Below are 17,867 nucleotides of genomic sequence, written 5' to 3'. Positions count from 1 at the left end.
AGAAAGAAAGAAAGAAAGAAAGAAAGAAAGAAAGAAAGAAAGAAAAAGAAAAAAGGCTCCTGGGAAAGAAAGGCTTCCGGGGTAAACAGGGTTGAACTAGTAGACCTAAGGGTTCCAGGTAAAGGGGAACAATGGGGTCACCAACGCCTGTTCCTCAGTGGGTCATTTGTGTCCACAGAGCAGGCTGGCAGGCTGAGGGTGGAACACATGCGGTTCTACCAGAAAGCTGCAGCCAACATTAAGGCCAAGTGGTCACTGGAGATTGCTGGAAACCGAAAGCAGGCTGCAAAGACCAGACCCTGTGAGGTCTAGAGAAGATCTGGGGGAAGAGTGCTTAAAGGGGCTGGCAAAAAAGAACAGCTGGTAGCACATGAGTGAAGAAAAAGCCCCTTTGTTCTCTTATTCCACACCTAGATATCCTCACCCTCATCAGAGATCTTAAAATAGATATATGAGCCATGTTCCAACACATGAGGGCTCAAAAAACTTTAGCTTATCAGGTTATTCTCTACAGCAGGCAAGGGGGCCCCTTCATGCTGGTAATAACCATCCAGAAAGCTGCCAGAAGGCTTTGACCTCACTTAGGGAAGGGTCTGTTCGTTGATTGGCTCTTCACGAAGTAGCCAAAGGAGAGAAGGTACAAAAGGTCACTGCCTCTGTGGCCTGGAAGAACCTTACCCGTGAACTGAAAGGGGATTTGAGGACGTAAAGGGGGAAACATAGTGTGGGAAGACACAAGGGAAAGTGTCTAGATACTATTTTTCTCTTAAATCTGTCCTCATATTGTGCCCCCGGTAGAATTTAGCCTTTGAAGTCTTTGAGAAAACTGGATTTAAGCAGCAGCCAGATGACCAAGAATGAGTCTTCCATCTGGTATAAGACTCAGATCTTAAGCCAAAATAGATTTTGGAAGAGCAGTTGGAAAAGCAGGACACTTGTGTCCTATACTAAGAATATTGCTCCAATGTCAGGGAGTTAACTGTTGCTTGAGATGTACAGAATATATCCGACTAAACTGCTCTGCCCTCTGGACAAGGACAACAGTGGTAAGTGAGGGGGTGGTGAGTTAACTTTTCTTCTTATTGTAGGAGAATCTTTTTTTAAAAACAACACAAGGCCTTGCTATGTAGTTTAGGCTGGCTTTAAACCTGACATGATCCTCCTGCCTCAGCCTTCTGAGTACTGGGACTACAGGCATGTGCTACCACACCCAGCAAGAACAGTTTTGTAATGGAGATAGCAGGCTCAGTGAGAAGGATCCTGTCCCTTGCCTATACCTAGGAAATCAGGGGCTCACAGTCATCATTCCTAAGTGCATGAGTGGCATCTGACTCACCAAGGCAGTAAACAGCAGTGTGGACTCTTCAGTACTAACTTCTAGCCCTAAGCCACTTCCCTTACGAAATGTCTCTGGAGGGAGATTTCACCACTAGAAGGAGGGCAAACTTAAGAGAAAAGGCCAACAAGAAGAGCTTGAACTTTGGCTCTATAAGTAAAGGGGAACAGATTTCACTTGAGCCAAGAGCAAATAGGTTAAGAATGGAAGCAAGAATGGCATTGTTTCTGGGGAAGGAAAGGAGTAGCTTAAGAGTAGGGCACCCTGACTAATTATCCCGGGGATGCAGGAGCAGGCTATGTTCAGCCAACCCTATCCCCCTGTACTATCACTTAGCTGACAACTTTGGCCAACCCCATTCGCCTTTACTATCACGGGTAACCCAGCCAGAGGCACAGGCAAGCCACTGGGCATTGCAATGGCTTTACTCAGGAGAAAAGGCATCTGGATTAGAACTGTCACAAGGAAGGGAAAACCCCAAACAGGGCCAAGGATCCCCACCAGGGAAGATACCAACAGCTCTCACAAGAACTGCTGTTTCTTTATAAGAGAAGAGGCAGCTGTGTGTGACAATGTAGGTGGGTAACAGCCTTTGAAACCGTATTTGGGAATGCAGACTACTTTCTAGGTTTCCTGAAATAAGTGGATGCTCAGCAGGACGGACTAGCTAGGCAGATTTTACTAGGCCCTGAGGCCATCCTTGCCCCCTTCATATATAGAAACAATAGACCCTGGTGGTTGATCTGCTTAAAGGATGTAGAGCTTGGGGTTGGTCCCAGGTCTTGGCCTAGGACCAAGCTCAGCCCTTCTGAGAGGGGGAGCTTCCATGTATCTTTTTGGTCTTCCTCACAGTATCCTACTCACAAAAATTATAGACAGTTCCTCCTCTTAAGACCAATTAAGATTACCCTACCTACTATATAGAATATAAAAAAATACAGAACGTTTTGACATTCTCTCCTTTGGAAGTAAAATATACATGATCCAACTATGGAAGAGGAAGAAAGGCCAAAGGCAGGGATCCTTGACTATCCCAATACTGGGCAGTCTCACTTCAACTTCCTCTGCAACTTACAGGTCACCAGAGCAAGAACTTTCTCCTCAGAAGAAAGGTGGGATCACAGCCCCCTGTCTTAAGCTTAGGAGAAAATACAGTCACCTCAGAGGTTCATTAACTCTGAGGGCAATTTTCAAGTAAAAAATGAAATTGGGTTGCACCATTTGGAAGGTGGGTAGGAAACATGGGGTCAGTAGCTACACATAAGAAGCCCTATCTGAAAGCCTGTACTCCTCCCCTCCACTCCCACTGGTGTACTTGGCCCAGGAGAATGAGGGTGTATCCCGAATTCAAGAGGTCTGGGAAAAGGGTGAGAGAGAAGGGGCCTTTGTCTCATGGTGGCCTCCCCGTCAGCCCCTAGTCCCAGACAGTGCTGGCAGCTGGGATTCCTAAAACCAGAAACTCACAGCTCTTGGGAAGAGTAACCTTAATATACAAGAAAAATGTGCAAAAGAAAAAAAATTAAATAACTCAATCCAAGCATACAAGATTAATATTCCGTCAGAGCAAGAACACTTTGTTTTGGATTTCTCCCCTCCACTCCCCTCCCACGTCTGGAATATTCCATCTGCTCACGTACCCAAAATAAGAGTTACATTAATCAGGGCAGAGGACTGGGAAGGATGAAGGGAAATAAAAGAAAGGAAGTCGCCATTAAAGAAAAACAAAACAGAAAAGAAAGGTGCAAAATGATTACCTCAGTCCTCCTTTGTCTATCCCTAGGCTCCCGGGTTAAAGACACGTGTGCAGCCAGAATATAGTGTAAGGAAGAAAACCGTAACATGTCCCCTTTTGTCACAAAACCCAAATGTGAGCCTCAGATGGTTCTGTCTGTCCAGAGGGCCTCCCTCCAGGGAAGGGGGCGGAGCAGGTCCGGAGCACAGTCTCCAGGGCAGCAGGTGATGGTGGGGGCCGGCTTCCTGCCCACCAGAGGGCTGCTCTACCACTGGCTGGTGGTGCTTCCCATCCCCTCCCCTCCCCGGAGGCAGACATTATAGCTGGAAGCCCTCCATGGGGGCCTCAGGCTGCTGGAAGATGAACTGTTGCTGTGCTTCATCTACTTGAGGAGCAAGGCTGCCATCATCATCTTCTACACCAAAGTAGTGCTCAATGAGGTCGAAGGCCTTCTGGTAGATCTCCTGGTTCTCATGGCTCTGAAGAAACTCGATTTTATCCAAGCCTACAGTGGCAAGAAAGAAGGAGGCAGAATGAAGCATGTGTGAGTACTTTTCTATGGGCCCATGAAACATTTATGCACTTTTCCTTGCCGGAGGTATGTTTGTGTTTACAAGCACTAGAAGTAAGATCAGAGCAATCTCTGATGTGAAAGAGGAAAGTCACAGACTCTTCCTCAAAATACAAAATCTCAAAAGAAAAAGACCAATGTGTCAGTTATACAGAGGATTCACACCTCATTCTGCTTTAAACTAGACAGGAGCAAATCACTATTTACCTCTCAGAGATGGTGGTGACTCAATCCATCACTCTTCTGGGAACTTGCTAGAGACTCTGCTGGAAACACGCCTGCTAACTTGTGATACTATTACCAGTTTGGGATCTTTGTGTGTGCATTTGTATCACACCTCCTTATTAGGTACAGCCTATCAGGAAGAGAACTGACCTACTGCTCCTGAGAGGGAGAACTAGTAGTATAAAACTGAATTTGAAAGATGGCCCAAATCCAAATCCTAGCTCTATCCCAGATTTTTATATATATATATAAAATCTGTTATTCTTATGGGATAAAAGAACTTGCAGGAGTTCTTCACTGGTTTTGGAGACAGACTCATGTCTCATGGAAGCTGTGAATGTTCTACAGCATATGCTTATGCGTGCACACACACACTCTTTCTCCTTCTTTCACAACTGAACACAAACATGTATGGTGCTGCTTTGGAGGCACACAACTGCCAGATGCTGACCTATAATCTCTCTATTAAAGGCAGAGGTGAGGTTAGGTAGAAGGACATACCATAGGCTTCCTCAATGAGGCCACAGTAGGGATTGACCCCTGAGCCACTCCGCTTGCTCTCTTGCTCTCCAAGCCGCAGGATGTTCTCTAGTCCATTGAGGGCCACTTGTACAATCTTTGAATCCATTACGGTCAGCAAGTCACACAAGGGTTTGATGCAGCCCAGTGACACCAGGTACCTGGGGGCCAGAGACAAGGCAAATTCTAACTTAATGCAGAGTAAGTTAGAGCTGGGCAGATGTTTTGTTTGTAGGTCTCCCTCACAAGCCAACACTCCCAGCAATCTACTCTTACTGAGTCTGTATTTGAGAAATACAGGTTGGTTCCGTACTTATTATGTAGCCCAGGCTGCCTTCAATCTTGCGGAGATCCTCCTGCTTGATCTCTCCAGTTCTAAGATGATAGGCACGCACCACCCCATGCCTGGCCCTTACTGGGTCTTGATAACTACCATTCTTTCCCTCAAACTCTCCACTCTTCTTCTGCCATCAATCTAGTTTATTTCACATGACGATGCCACCACAGATTCTTCCTTCTCACCCCTGAAGTTGCACTGGCTACAATATTACCACTGTGAACACTTTTCCCTGTTTAAAACTTCTCACATGTTCCCTATTTCCCCAAGTCCAAGATCTATGGGATAATACAGACTCTACACCCCTAACCTTTAGGTCTTTTTCTAGCTCTGCCTTCTGCTCCCTTCTAAGGAGATGACATTGCAGTCACACCTGTAAAGGTCTGAATATTCCTTCTGGAGCCCCAGCTCCCTGTCTTCCTCTGCAGTGTTAGGGACTGAATCCCAGTTTCCTGCTTATTAGTGAAGTGTTCCATCGCGAAGCTACAGCCTAAGCATTTTTTTTTTTTAAATTTTGAGACAGGGTCTACGTTGCTCAAGTGGGGCTCAAACTTGGAATTCTCCTACTTTGATCTTCTGAGTAGCTGAGATTATAGGAGTGTGTATCTGCCCAGCAGGTCTCCAGATTTCTTATTCTTGTACCTTTACTTATATCTTGCTCTTATCTAAAAAGTTTTTAGACAGAATCCTGTATTTATTCTTTAATGCTCAACTCAATGCCTATCCCTTTTGTTTTAAGGTTTTATATCTACTGAGTGTACTTCCTTGAGCAGGTCATAGGAGAGGGCAAGACATCCAAATTCCACTACTCCAGTTAAGATTCAGATAATGGAAATTAAAATAAAAAAGAGTGTCATGTGCACAGAGACACAAACACAACAACTTTCTATTTGCTTCTCTTAAGACTCATCTGCTGGTGAGCGTGGGGGCACATGCCTAATATCCCAGCACTCAAGAGGCTGAGACAGGAGGATCACCAAGAGTGGAGGCCAGCCTGGGCTACACAGGGAGTTCAAGGCTAGCCTAGACTACACTGTAAGACCCTGTCTCAAAAAACAATAACGAAAAGACTCACTTTCAAAGATTATTTCTCAGCTGGGCATGGTGGCGCGTGCCTATAATCCTAGCTCATGGGAGACTGAGGCAGGAAGATCACTGCAAGTCTGAGGCCAGTCTGGGCTACATAGTGAGTTCAAGACCAGTCTGGACAACATAGTGAGACCCTGTCTCAAAAAAACAAACAAACAAAAAAACCCCAAACCAAAAACACTGGGAGAAAAAACAACAAAACCCCAAAGAAGCTGCATTGATGAATCCAAAGCATGGCTATTCATGTGTATGACTAGCTGAGAATTCCACAGATTTCTGTTCTTTGGGGGCTAGGAAGAGGAACAGGTAGAGAAAGGATGGTATCTGTGCCATAGGTTTTTATCTGGCAGGGAAGAGCAGTATCACACATTACGATCTTTAGCATCTATTCCAGATTCTATCACTGTAACAGCTTACCCATTAAGTCCTGTTGTAGCTGGATTAGGGGACGGACCTATCCCAGCAAAAGCAGTTTACGTAAACTATGAACAGAGGAGAGCACACATATTCAAGTCAACGGGAAAGGAATGTAATACCTAATCTGCTCAGGGGTTCCTCCTGATGTGGCATTGGTGATGGCCCAGGCTGCTTCTTTTCTTGTACGGAACTCTGCTTTCTGAAGGATTTCAATCAACACAGGGAAGATATTTGCATCTATGACAGCCTGAGATAGGATTAAGGAGAGGGAGGAGAGAGAGTCACTTGATAAGAGAAAGCAAATCCAACTCAAAAATCAGCTAAGATTGAGACACCTTCCCCAACCTGGGAATTCTCCTTTGTTCTTCCCATACAGGTAACTGGCTACAGAGGAATGCAGCTTCCAATAAACAGAATCTCTGAACAAAACACACACACACACACACATATATACATTTATATATATATATATATATATATATTTTTTTTTTTTTCAGTGATGGTGCTGGGGATTGAAGGCAGGGCCTTGTGCATGCTAGGTGGGCACTGTACTAGTGAGCTACACCCTAGCTTCTTGGCTCCAGCTTTTTTTTTTGTCTTTTTGAGGCAGGGTCTCCCTCTGCAGTTCAGGCTGGCCTTGAGTTCATTTTGTAGCTCAGACTAGTCTCAAATTCGCGACGATCCCCCTGCCTCAGCCTCCCAAGTGCTGGGATTACAAGCGTGCGCCACCACGCCCGGCCTTGGCTCCAACTTCTAAAAGGAAACAGATTCTTTTCTCTGAAAGCAAATATCCTACAACCTCTCACGTTCTCATCCCTCCTCACGCTCCTCAGCCTCCATGCTGTTGTACCTGTATTTGAGCCCTGTTGCCAGCAGTGATGTTTGAAATGGTCCAGCAAGCTTCCTTTCGAATTGATTCCTTGGAGCTGCTCAACAAGTGGAGGAGGCAAGGGAGGGCTGAACAGTTAAGAATGACCTACAACAACAAAAGCACAGGAAACAAAAGAAAAATTAGATATCTGGACTTTATCAAAATAAAAAACTGTGGCCTAAGAAGATATGATAAATAAAGAAGTTCAACAGAAAGACAGGAAGTGTTTGCAAAACAAGTATCTAGGGTTCGGGATGGAGCTCATTTGTAGAGGGCGTGCTGCCCAGCATGCCTGAAGGCCTGTGTTCAATCCTCAATATTGACAAAAAGGAAAAAAATGTATCTAATAAGAGGTTAATATCTAGAATATATGAAGAAATTCTACAACTAAACAATAAAAACGCTCCTAAACAACCCATATAAAAATTGAGCATGTGCTTGCTTTGGCAGCACATATACTAAAAAATGAGCAAAAGGGCTGGGAATTTAGTTCAGTAGAGTACTTGTGTAGCATGTGTGAGGTCCTGGGTTCAATTCCCAGTACCATACCAAAAAAGGAAAACAGGACCCAAATAGGCATTTCTCTGAGAAGTATATAATCCGAGATATATAGATAGCTAATAAACACACAAAAAGATGCTTAACATCACTAGTCATAAGGGAAATGCAAATAAATAACACAATGTGGTATTATTTCATAGCCAGTAGGATGGCTGTTACTGCCTTATTACCTAGTAATTCTACTTCTGTTCTGTACCCAGAGGAAGTTGAAGCAGGGACTTAAAAAAATAGTTGTATAGCAACGTTCACAGCATTACTGGGATTTAGCTCAGTAGCACAGCGTGCCTGCCTGGCAAGCGCAAGGTCATGAGTTCAATTCCCCGGTACCGGAAAAAAAACAGTAGCATTACTTAAAACAGTTAAAAGGCAGAAACAAGCTAAACGTCCACAGGCAATGGATGAATGACTTGAAAAAGACAGCCTATACCTACACGAATTTTTCAACCTTGAAAATGAAGGAAGGATATTCTGACACATGCTGCCATATTTCCCTGAAAGTAATACCTAACCAGAAAATAAGCTGTAGCATGATTTTTTGAGGATGCTCATAGTATAAGCCCTATCCCAAAAATAAGTCCTAGTTACTATCATCAGTCAGATGACACATTAGTATGCCTGCTGCAACACACAATGGATGTACTGAAGATAAGAGACATTATATTTAGGTATCTGTAAGTACCCAAGTGGGTACCTTTGGACAAGAAGTAAACATCTATGTAAACAGATGAACTTGAGACATTGCTCAATGACCAATCGGAGTACAGACATAATGCCTGAATAACATATGCACTTAATAATGAATGGATGTGGTCTAATGTGAATCTTCATAATTCAATACATCATGTACTATAATAAATGTACTAATGCATTTTTGTGAAATAGAGAAACATTTTCTGAATTTTGGTGACTGAAATATTTTTTACTTTTGTGTGGCCCATCATTCTTTTTTTTTTTCCAGATAGGGTCTTGCTATGTAGTTCAGATTGGTCTTGAACTCCCTGGGTAGCCCAGGCTTGCCTCAAACTTGTGGTGATCTTTCTGCTTCAGCCTCCTGAGCGCTAGGATTACAGGCATGCACCACCACAATTGGCAGGCCATCCTTCTTAACTGTCTTCATCTTTGTTGCCACTCCTGACTTGCAGGTCTTTGACTGACACTTGATTTGATGGAAATTTTGTGAATCCCAGCCCTCAGAGAGATTGTGACCCGGGTGAAGGCTTCATGGGATAAACTCACTGACAGCCGTGTGCCCATGCACTATGAGCTGGCTCCATGGACAGGAAGGGCTCATTTAAGTGAGTTCTATTGCTGGATATGAAAGATTGAGGCCAATGGTTCCACAGGAAACGGAGTCACAAGAAATTTAGGCTGAAATTCAGGGTTTGAAGAGTTATCACGATGTTCCAGAAGACAACATGAATGTATTTGAATAAAAGTAGATTTTTACACATGAATAAATCTAAATTGGAACGGGGCATGGTGGCACATGCTTGCAACCCTAGTACTTGGGAGGCTGAGGCAGGAAGAATACTGGGAGTTGGAGGTCAGTTTGGGCTACATAGTGAGTTCAAGGGCAGCCTGACTATATTACATAGTGAGATCCTGTCTCAAAAAAACAAGTAAATTTTTGTACATGGAAAAAGGAAGACATCCCCTGAAAATAAGCCCTATTGCATATTTTGGAGCAAAAATTAATATAAGATCTAGTCTTATTTTGGGGGAAATATGGTAGCACATATTCTTGAAGATATTATGCTCAGTGAAATAAGCCAGATGCAAAAGGACAAATAGTATTTGACTCTACTTATATAAGGTAGCCAGAACATTCAAATGCAGAAAGTACAATGGTGATCACTAGGGACTTGGAGAGAAGAGAATTACATTTCTTGTTGTTTTTTTTGTTTTTTGTTTTTCTTCAGCTACCAGGAATTGAACTCATGACCATGCGCTTGCCAGGCAGGTGCTTTGCCACTGAGCTAAATCCCCAGCCCCCGAGAATTACATTTCTTAATGTAAAGCTTCTGTCTGGGATCATGAAAAGTCCTGTAGATGGATGGTTGGTAATAGCTGAATAGTTATTATCATTGAATTTTACTTTTTTTTTTTGTACCAGGAATCAAACTCAGGACCTTATACTTGCCAGGCAGGCACTTACGCCACTGAGCTATATCCTTGGCTCCCAAATTTTACATTTTGAAATGGTTAAAAATGGAAAATTTTGTCATTTATTTATTTATTTATTTATTTATTTTTTTGGTCTTTTTGAGGCAGAGTCTTGCTCTGCAGTTCAGGCTGGCCTTGAGCTTACTTTGTAGCTCAGGCTGGTCTCGAGCTTGCGCCGATCCTCCTGCCTCAGCCTCCCAAGTGCTGGGATTACAGGCCTGCGCCAGCACGCCTGGCTGTTTATTTACTGTTTTGAGACAGTCTTATTGGAGTTCAGGCTGGTCCTCACTGAACTCATTATGTAGTCCAGGCTGGCCTCAAACTTGTGGCAATCCTCCTGCCTCACCCTCCCAAATGCTAGGATTACAGGTATATGCCACCACACCTGGCAAACTTGTATTTTATTTTTAAAAATTTTCATTTTATTGGTACATTTTAGATATACTTAGTGATAACAGTCATCACAAAGAATTTACACCTGTACAAGTGTATCTTTTTTCTTGTTTGTTTGTTTTTTTCTGGTACTGGGAATCGAACTCACGACCTTGTGCTTGCCAGGCAGGCACTGTGCCGCTGAGCTAAATCCCCAGCCCCTGTACAAGTATATCTTGCTTCTTTTTTTTCCTCTATTCCCCTCCCCTCCCTTCAGTCCCTCTTCCCCTCTTTATTTACAAAACTTTGTTTCCATTTTTCCTTCTATTCTTTTTTTGTCCCTTCTTTTCTCGCCCACACCCTGTCCCCCTTCTCATTTGAATATTTTCTTCCCATTTTCCAACATCTATTATACATTTTGGTCCTTATTTATCCTTTTGGTTTCTCATACCAGAGAAATGTGGTATTTACACATGTGTGTCCGATTTATTTCACTTAAGAATATGGTCTTAAGGTGCATCCATTTAGCCAGAAATGTCTCAAGCTTACCCTTCTTTATGGCAGAGTAATACTCCATTGACTTACGCAGTATTTTAATGTGCATATGTGCATTCATATGCAAACTCTCACATAAAATGATCTAAAAAATGAGGATGTGAGTTTGAGTGAGCAAGTGCTTACTTGCTGAGGTAGGAGGAGTCCATGAGTTTAAGGTCAACCTGGGTTACACAGCAAGACCCTGCCTCACAAAAGAATTCCACAGAACTATGCCAACTATTCCAAATCTGAAGAATACTCAAGATATCTATAGCCTGTATTTTTATTTTTTATTTTTTTTTATTTTTTTTCCGGTACTGGGAATCAAATTCATGATCTTGGGCTTGCCAGGCAGGTGCTGTGCCACTGAGTTAAATCTCCAGCCCCTATTTTTATTTATTTTATTTTTAAAAATTTTTTTGTCTTTTTGAGGCAGGGTCTCGCTATGTACTTCAGGTTGGCCTTGAGCTCACTTTGTAGCCCAGGCTGGTCTCGAACTCCCAAAGATCCTCCTGCCTCAGCCTCCCAAGTGCTGGGATGCACTTGGGCGTGCACCACCACGCCCGGCTCTATAGCCTTTAAACAGAAGGTACTTCTCCTGTTTACCTCACTGGAGAAGTACTTTCATTTTATTATTCTTACTTTTGATATGGGATCTCTCTATATTTCCCAGGCTGGTTTCAAACTCCTAGGCTCAAGAGATTCTTGTTTCAAGCTGGACGTGGTGGTGCACACCTATAATCCCAGCACTCAGGAGGCTGAGGCAGGAGGACTGTTGTGAGTTCAAGACCAGCTTGGGCTACAAAGTGAGCTCAAGGCCAGCCTGAACTGCAGAGCAAGACCCTGTCTCAAAAAAGACCAAAAAAAAAAAAAAAGATAGATTCAGTTTCCACAGTTCATGCCACCATGCCCAGCTGGGAGGGGTTACTGACATGAGATTAACATGTCCATGGGCTTCTAAAGGTCTAGGAAGCAGGTATGGAGTTCCATATCTTTCAGTATTTCAAAAGAATCATGAGTCAGGTTTAACAGCTACCTTATGTTGTCTCTGTAAGTCCAGTTATTCTACTTAAGTTTTCTTTCACAGCACCAAATGGATGATGATTTGTTTCCAATCTGTAGTAGGAACCAAGCTGCCCATAATCATATAGATAAGCTGGAATTTTTTATTTTTTACTAAAGCCCATGCTTTCTGCTAGACTATGCTACTTCCTATCAGGCAGGGAAAGTTTTTGTCCATTGGCAGCTTTCCACAATGCTCTCTCATAGCTGGTCTGAAGTAAGATTCTTCACTTCTCCCTTACCTGTGTCTGGATGTCATCCCCAGTGACGATGTTACCCACAGCTCTCAGAGCGGGAGAAGCCACTTTGTAATCATTGTGCCTGCAGAGGAGGAAGATCTGATCAATGGAAGGTCAGCAGACCATGTTAGGCCTTGCTGACCACCTAGGCTGACAACATTCTCATGGCTCCAAACCTTTGGAAAAGCAAGCAAACTGCGGGCTGCAGCTCTTTGGTGAGAGCTTGGAGAAGCTTAGGGAACCTTTCTCATCTCTACTCACATCAGAAGCTCTACCAATCTCCGGCAGACTCCAGAGTCTATGACCGCCTGGATTTTCTCGTTGGGGCCATCAGACAGGTAAGAGAGAGCCCAGCAAGCATCTGCCAGCAAGTCTGAATCACTGCTGAAGAGCAGGCGAGATAATACAGGCAAACAAGGAGAGACCTGTTGAAAGCAGAGTGAAAAGGATTCACAGTGGATCAGAGGTATATCAGCTCAAAGCCTAACACTGCTACCATCTCTCCAAAAAGTAATTCTTGATCCTGGGATCTTCAATTCTTCACTCTACCATCAGGTATACAAGATCACCTTTTTCACTGACAACTGCCTCTTTCAGCTTCCCATGGCTTGAGGCTCTAAGGAGTATCCAGTTTAAAAATTTCATATGGTGGAATCTACTATCATGCAGGGGCTAGCAAGTAGCTTTCTTACCTTTGCAAACTCTGGAGGTGGGTTCTTCCCTCGGCAAAGGTTTGACAGGGCCCAAACTGCATTTCGTGTCATTGTCAGTCTTGTGGACTTGGTAAGGAGTCTGAAGGAAAAAAGCAAAGCCAGATCCTGTACACTGATGCCCCGGCACAGGGCTGTTGCCACCAAATCCCAGGAAACAAATTCAGTGAGACCCCTAAGACTCTAGAAGCCTCTTTTCCCTACCCATACACCTAAATCAATACAGTAGTTTGGCTGACCTCTGCACATGAGATTAGGACCAACTGTGGCTAGTTAACACCATAGATAATAGAGACAAAACAGACAGCCAGATCTTGAGTAAGCATGCAAAGTTTCTACATACAGGTTGGGGACAAGGAGTAGTGTTCTGTTCGGAAATAAAAACTGAAGGTCTAGCAAGAGGGTGTTACCCATGCAGTACAGAATAATTTTCTTTAAAGGATCTACGAAAGTGAGAATGGCAGCCTATGAGGCTGAGGTCTTTGAAGAAATAGTTCACCACTTTTGCTTTAGATTTACTTTTTCTTGGGGCTGGGGATTTAGCTCAGCGGCAAAGCGCCAGCCTTGCAAGCGCAAGGTCGTGAGTTCGGTTCCCGGTACCGGAGAAAAACCAAAAAAAAAAAAAAAAAAAAAAGATTTACTTTTTCTAAGAATATGGGGTAGGTGAGGGATGAGAGGAGTCTAGATGACCCTTTATGAGGTCTTTGATCCATGATTTACAATAGAACTGCCCAATATAGCTATGCATAATTCCACAACATATCAATGTGTTCTGTAGAGAAGGCTGAATCCTCTCAGACTTGTCCTGCCTTTCTCCCTGCCTCAGAAAGGCAGATATGACCAACACAAAGTTCCATAGCATCATGAGGTGAGGAACAAGATCCTCCTTGACACAGACCCGGGGTACAATATTCTTTCTCTCTCTCTCTTTTTTTTTTTGTCTTTTTGAGACAGGGTCTTGCTAGGCAGTTCAGGCTGGCCTTGAGCTCACTTTGTAGCCCAGGCTGGTCTCGAACTTGCAACGATCCTCCTGCCTCAGGTTCGTGAGTGCTGGGATTACAGGCATGCGCCACCAAGCCCAGCAATATTCTTACTCTCAAAAGGTAATTTTTACTTTGGTGATCAGAACGCACTTCCGCAATTTTTGTATTTATCTATCATCCTCACAAGTCAAGTAAGCTGCTCCCAAATGACTTGTCATATGGCCATGCTATAGATGCCCCAGGTGCCAATGATTGTAATTACTCACGTTAACAAAGGATTAAGGATGGAACAGTTCAGGACGTAATCTCGGCAAACGGAACTGTCTCCAGCTATGTTTCCCAGAGCCCAGACTGCCTGAAAAGGGGATGATGGAACTGTCATCCACAGGACCTGGTAGCTTCTGCGACTACTTTACACAGTACTACAGAGCACCCACCAGGCAAGAGCAACGTCAAGGCCCAGAACACCCTGAACGAGCTCAGGTGACCTCCCTGTGGGAATTCTGCAGACAGGCTGCCTGCCATCTGCACTGCAGCCAGAGAAATCAAATCAGACCTTGGCATCCCTACCTTCCCCGGGAAAGGAGAAAGGAATCACCAAATTGCAATCTTGTAGCCATTCTGGACCAACTGTATACATAGAAATGGAGGAACAATCCCACTACCACTCTTCATTTTTGTTCAACCAGTAATAATTCAATGTAAAAATAGAAATTATAACTTTATGATTTGTGGGTACTGAGAAATGAATATTATGCTGTCTCTTGTTTTCTTTTTTCACTATGTGAAAGACTGGCCTTGAACTCACAATGTAGCCCAGGCTTGCCTTGAACTTGCAGTGATCCTCCTGCCTCAGCCTCCCAAGTGCTGGGATTATAGGCACACACCATCACGGCTGGCAGTGGTGCCTCTTTTCTAACACAGGTAGCACATCCAACAATTCAATTCAATTGTGACACTAAACACAGATGCCACAGATCTGTCTTACAAGACCGTCTCTACTTTGATCACTAATACCAAGCCCCAACAACTGCTTTACTTCTGACCAGCTGTAGCTTTGGGGATTCCTACAGTTCTCTTAGCTTTGATAACTAACTGGAATGACTCAGCAAAGTCAAGAAAACACTATGTATGTGTACTAAGTTTATTATACAGGCTATAACTTAGGAGCAGCCAAACAGGAGAGAGGCACAGGCCAAGGTACAGACGGTGGAGGGGTGGCAGTGTAGAGCTTCCACAATCTCTGCCACCTTCCCAGCACATAGATGTGCTCACCAACATAAAAGTTCTATTTTTTAAAAAGACTTTTTACAACCTAATCTCCAGTCCCCCTTCTCCGACTTTCTGAGGAGGTATGGCTCAGAGTTCCTACCCTCTAATGCTATAGGTGGTCTTTCTGATGACCAAACCCATCTGACGACTACTGACTACTGATAGCCTCTGAGTCACCTTACTACATTCAGATATGTTTCAAAGGAGCTCTATAAATAATGAAAGACAGTCTTATCACTCAGAAGACTCCAGGGGCTTTAAGAATACTATGCCAAGAACTGGGAGAGAGACCAAATACATTATTTGTTATATCATTGGTACCATCAAGAATTAAGCCAAGGGCTGGAGATATAGCTCAGCGGCACAGTGCCTGCTTAGCAAGTGCAAGGTCATGAGTTTGATCCCTGGTACCAAAAAAAAAAAAAAAAGCCAAATCTGAGTGTTACCTGTTCCTGTACATCCTCAAAGTCTGAGTTAAGCAGCTCTATAAAAATCGGGACAGCTCCTGCTTCAATAACAATTCTCGTCTGCTGAGAGGTTCCAGAGGCGATGTTTGTTAGAGCCCAGGCAGCTTCAAACTGAAAGTGAGATTAACGGATAATTGAGAGGTCATTCCAAAATGAGTAGCCATGTCTATCAGTGGTTCAAACAAAGTTCTTGCCAGGTGTGGTGGTGCACGCCAGTAACCTAGCACTCAGCAGGAGGATTGAAAGTTCAAGGCTAGTCTGGACTACCTAGTGAGATCCTTTCTCCAAACACCAAACCAAACCAAACCAGAACAATAACAAACAACGTAGTAAACTTCTTGCCTATGAAGAACAAAACCAGCTAGGCATGATGATGTGTACCTACAACCTCAGTTACATTGTCACAAGTTTGAGGAATTTGGACAATTTTCTGAGAGCCTGTCTGCAAAAGAAGGAGGGTGTAAAAAAAAAGGGGACGTAGCTCCATGGTAAGAGTGCTTGCCTGGATGCACAGGTGCCTGGACTCAATTCCTAGTACTGAAATCAATCAGTCAAACCAAAACCAAACACAAGCGTTTCCCCTCCATGCAGGAAATGATGGGAAGAGCACTGATGTGACACAGTGGGAAGATGGAATTAGACTTCACCAGTCCAGGTCTAGTCCACACTACCAAAGAAACCACGGGTCACTTTTGTATTTCCTGAGCTTTACTTTCTTCATTTCTGAAGCAAAGACAAGAGTGAGATAGACCTCTTAAAGTCTCTTATCAGCCATGTTTCCAGCAAGTTCAAATAGATTTATTTATCATCCATCTTTAAGAAGAGAGAATGATAGAGGCTAATGATTTCCCTTGGTCAAAACAGTAAGTTGAACAGACTCTACTTTATAATGAAATGGTCAGCCTGTCATATTTTTGTATTTTTGTATCTTTCCTTTGTCATTACAAAAAAAGTTGTTTTTGCAGTGGTGGGGATTGAACCTTAGCCTTGTGCATGCTAGGCAAGTGCTCTACTACTGAGCTACACACACACACACACACACACACACACACACATGAACATTTTGATAGATAACACTGTATGATATCATGTGCAACATGATGTTCAAAAGTATATACAGGGCTGGGGATATAGCTCAGCAGCACAGTGCCTGCCTGGCAAGTGCAAGGTCGTGCATTTGATTGCTGGCACCAGATCAAAAAAAAAAAAAGCGCAATGCAAATCTTTTAGGCTGGGCATCGTGGCGCAGGCCTGTAATCCCAGCATTCGGGAGGCTGAGGCAGGAGGATCGTTGCGAGTTCGAGACCAGCCTGGGCTACAAAGTGAGCTCAAGGCCAGCCTGAGCTGTGTAGGGAGACTCTGTCTCCAAAACATACACACACACACAAAAGTATATACATACACTGTGGAACAGTTACACATGACTAATTAACAAAGGCATTCCTCCATATAGTTACTGCTGAGATTCTTTTCAGGAACATATTCTGGCTGTCTTCTTTGAAGTCAAGACTGCTGAGGAAACTGATAGCTTCCCTTAACTATTTCTTCATATTTTTTGTCTATCTCCTGAGAGGTGTGTCTGAGAAACAGCCCACAAAAATTTCTTGGATAAAGTGCTTCTAGCTGGTCATTAGTACAGTACCCTCAGGCTTTACCTGTAACGTACAATTCTCATTCCTCTTCAGAAATTCCACAAACCGGTCAACTACTCCTGGAGTGTTGATAACTTCATCTATTGGAGGACTAGGCTCTGAAAGAGTGAGGTAAAACAGATAAAAAGTCAGGAGAGGCTTTGGTTGATCTATTTACAGAGGAGTCTATAATCCTAATACTTCGTACTTTTTTCTTTTCTTTTCTTTTTGAGACACATAAGACATGTTTTCACCACGCAGTTCAGGCTGGCCTTGAACTTGTAGTAATCCTCCTGCTTCATTCTCCTGAGCACTGGGATTACAGGCGTGTGCCACCACGTCCAATTATGTATTTCTCTTCTAAGAAAGACCAGCAGTGTTGTTTTTTTGGAGTTTTTTGAGCTGGGGTCTTGCTATGTAGTCCAGGATGGCCTCGAACTTGTGACAATCCTCCTGTCTCAGTCTCCTGAGTGCTGGGATTACAGGTATTTGCCACTATACTAGCTATTTTGGTTTTGTGAGACCGGGTCTCACTATAGTTCAGGCTGGCCTTGAACTCCCTATGTAGTCCAGACTGGCCTCTAACTTCAGGCAATCCTCCTGTCTTAGACTCTTGAGTGCTAGGATTACAAATGTGCACCACCATGCCCCAGCAAAAAGATCAGTAGTTTTTTCTTGGAAGCATACTGAGGCAAGAGGTATTTTTCTTATCACATATCAAATTTTTCTTTCTTTCTTTTCTTTCCTTTTTTTTTTTTTTTTTTTTTTTTTTT

At 43.4% G+C, this 17,867-nt stretch overlaps 1 protein-coding gene across 2 annotated transcripts in view; it reads right to left on the bottom strand.

Annotated features, from left to right (window-relative positions):
* Positions 1–1,705: 1,705 nt before the first annotated feature.
* Kpna6 (karyopherin alpha 6 (importin alpha 7)) overlaps positions 1,706–17,867 on the bottom strand; it is a 49,874-nt gene continuing 33,712 nt past the window's right edge. For both annotated transcript variants that reach the window (XM_005395042.2, XM_005395041.2), the window contains exons 5-14: positions 17,119–17,213; positions 15,443–15,574; positions 13,991–14,079; positions 12,724–12,823; positions 12,293–12,456; positions 12,035–12,113; positions 7,077–7,202; positions 6,346–6,473; positions 4,366–4,544; positions 1,706–3,573 (exon numbers count right to left, since the gene is read on the bottom strand). In XM_005395042.2, the coding sequence (XP_005395099.1) occupies positions 3,386–3,573; positions 4,366–4,544; positions 6,346–6,473; positions 7,077–7,202; positions 12,035–12,113; positions 12,293–12,456; positions 12,724–12,823; positions 13,991–14,079; positions 15,443–15,574; positions 17,119–17,213 (1,280 nt within the window). In that variant the 3' untranslated portion in view covers positions 1,706–3,385. The remainder of the gene's footprint in view (positions 3,574–4,365; positions 4,545–6,345; positions 6,474–7,076; positions 7,203–12,034; positions 12,114–12,292; positions 12,457–12,723; positions 12,824–13,990; positions 14,080–15,442; positions 15,575–17,118; positions 17,214–17,867) is intronic.

The sequence above is a fragment of the Chinchilla lanigera genome, unplaced genomic scaffold, assembly GCF_000276665.1.
Source record: "Chinchilla lanigera isolate Chin_1 unplaced genomic scaffold, ChiLan1.0 scaffold00051, whole genome shotgun sequence".
In the NCBI taxonomy this organism is placed as follows: domain Eukaryota; kingdom Metazoa; phylum Chordata; class Mammalia; order Rodentia; family Chinchillidae; genus Chinchilla; species Chinchilla lanigera.
This window is presented reverse-complemented; position numbering and strand designations above follow the sequence as displayed.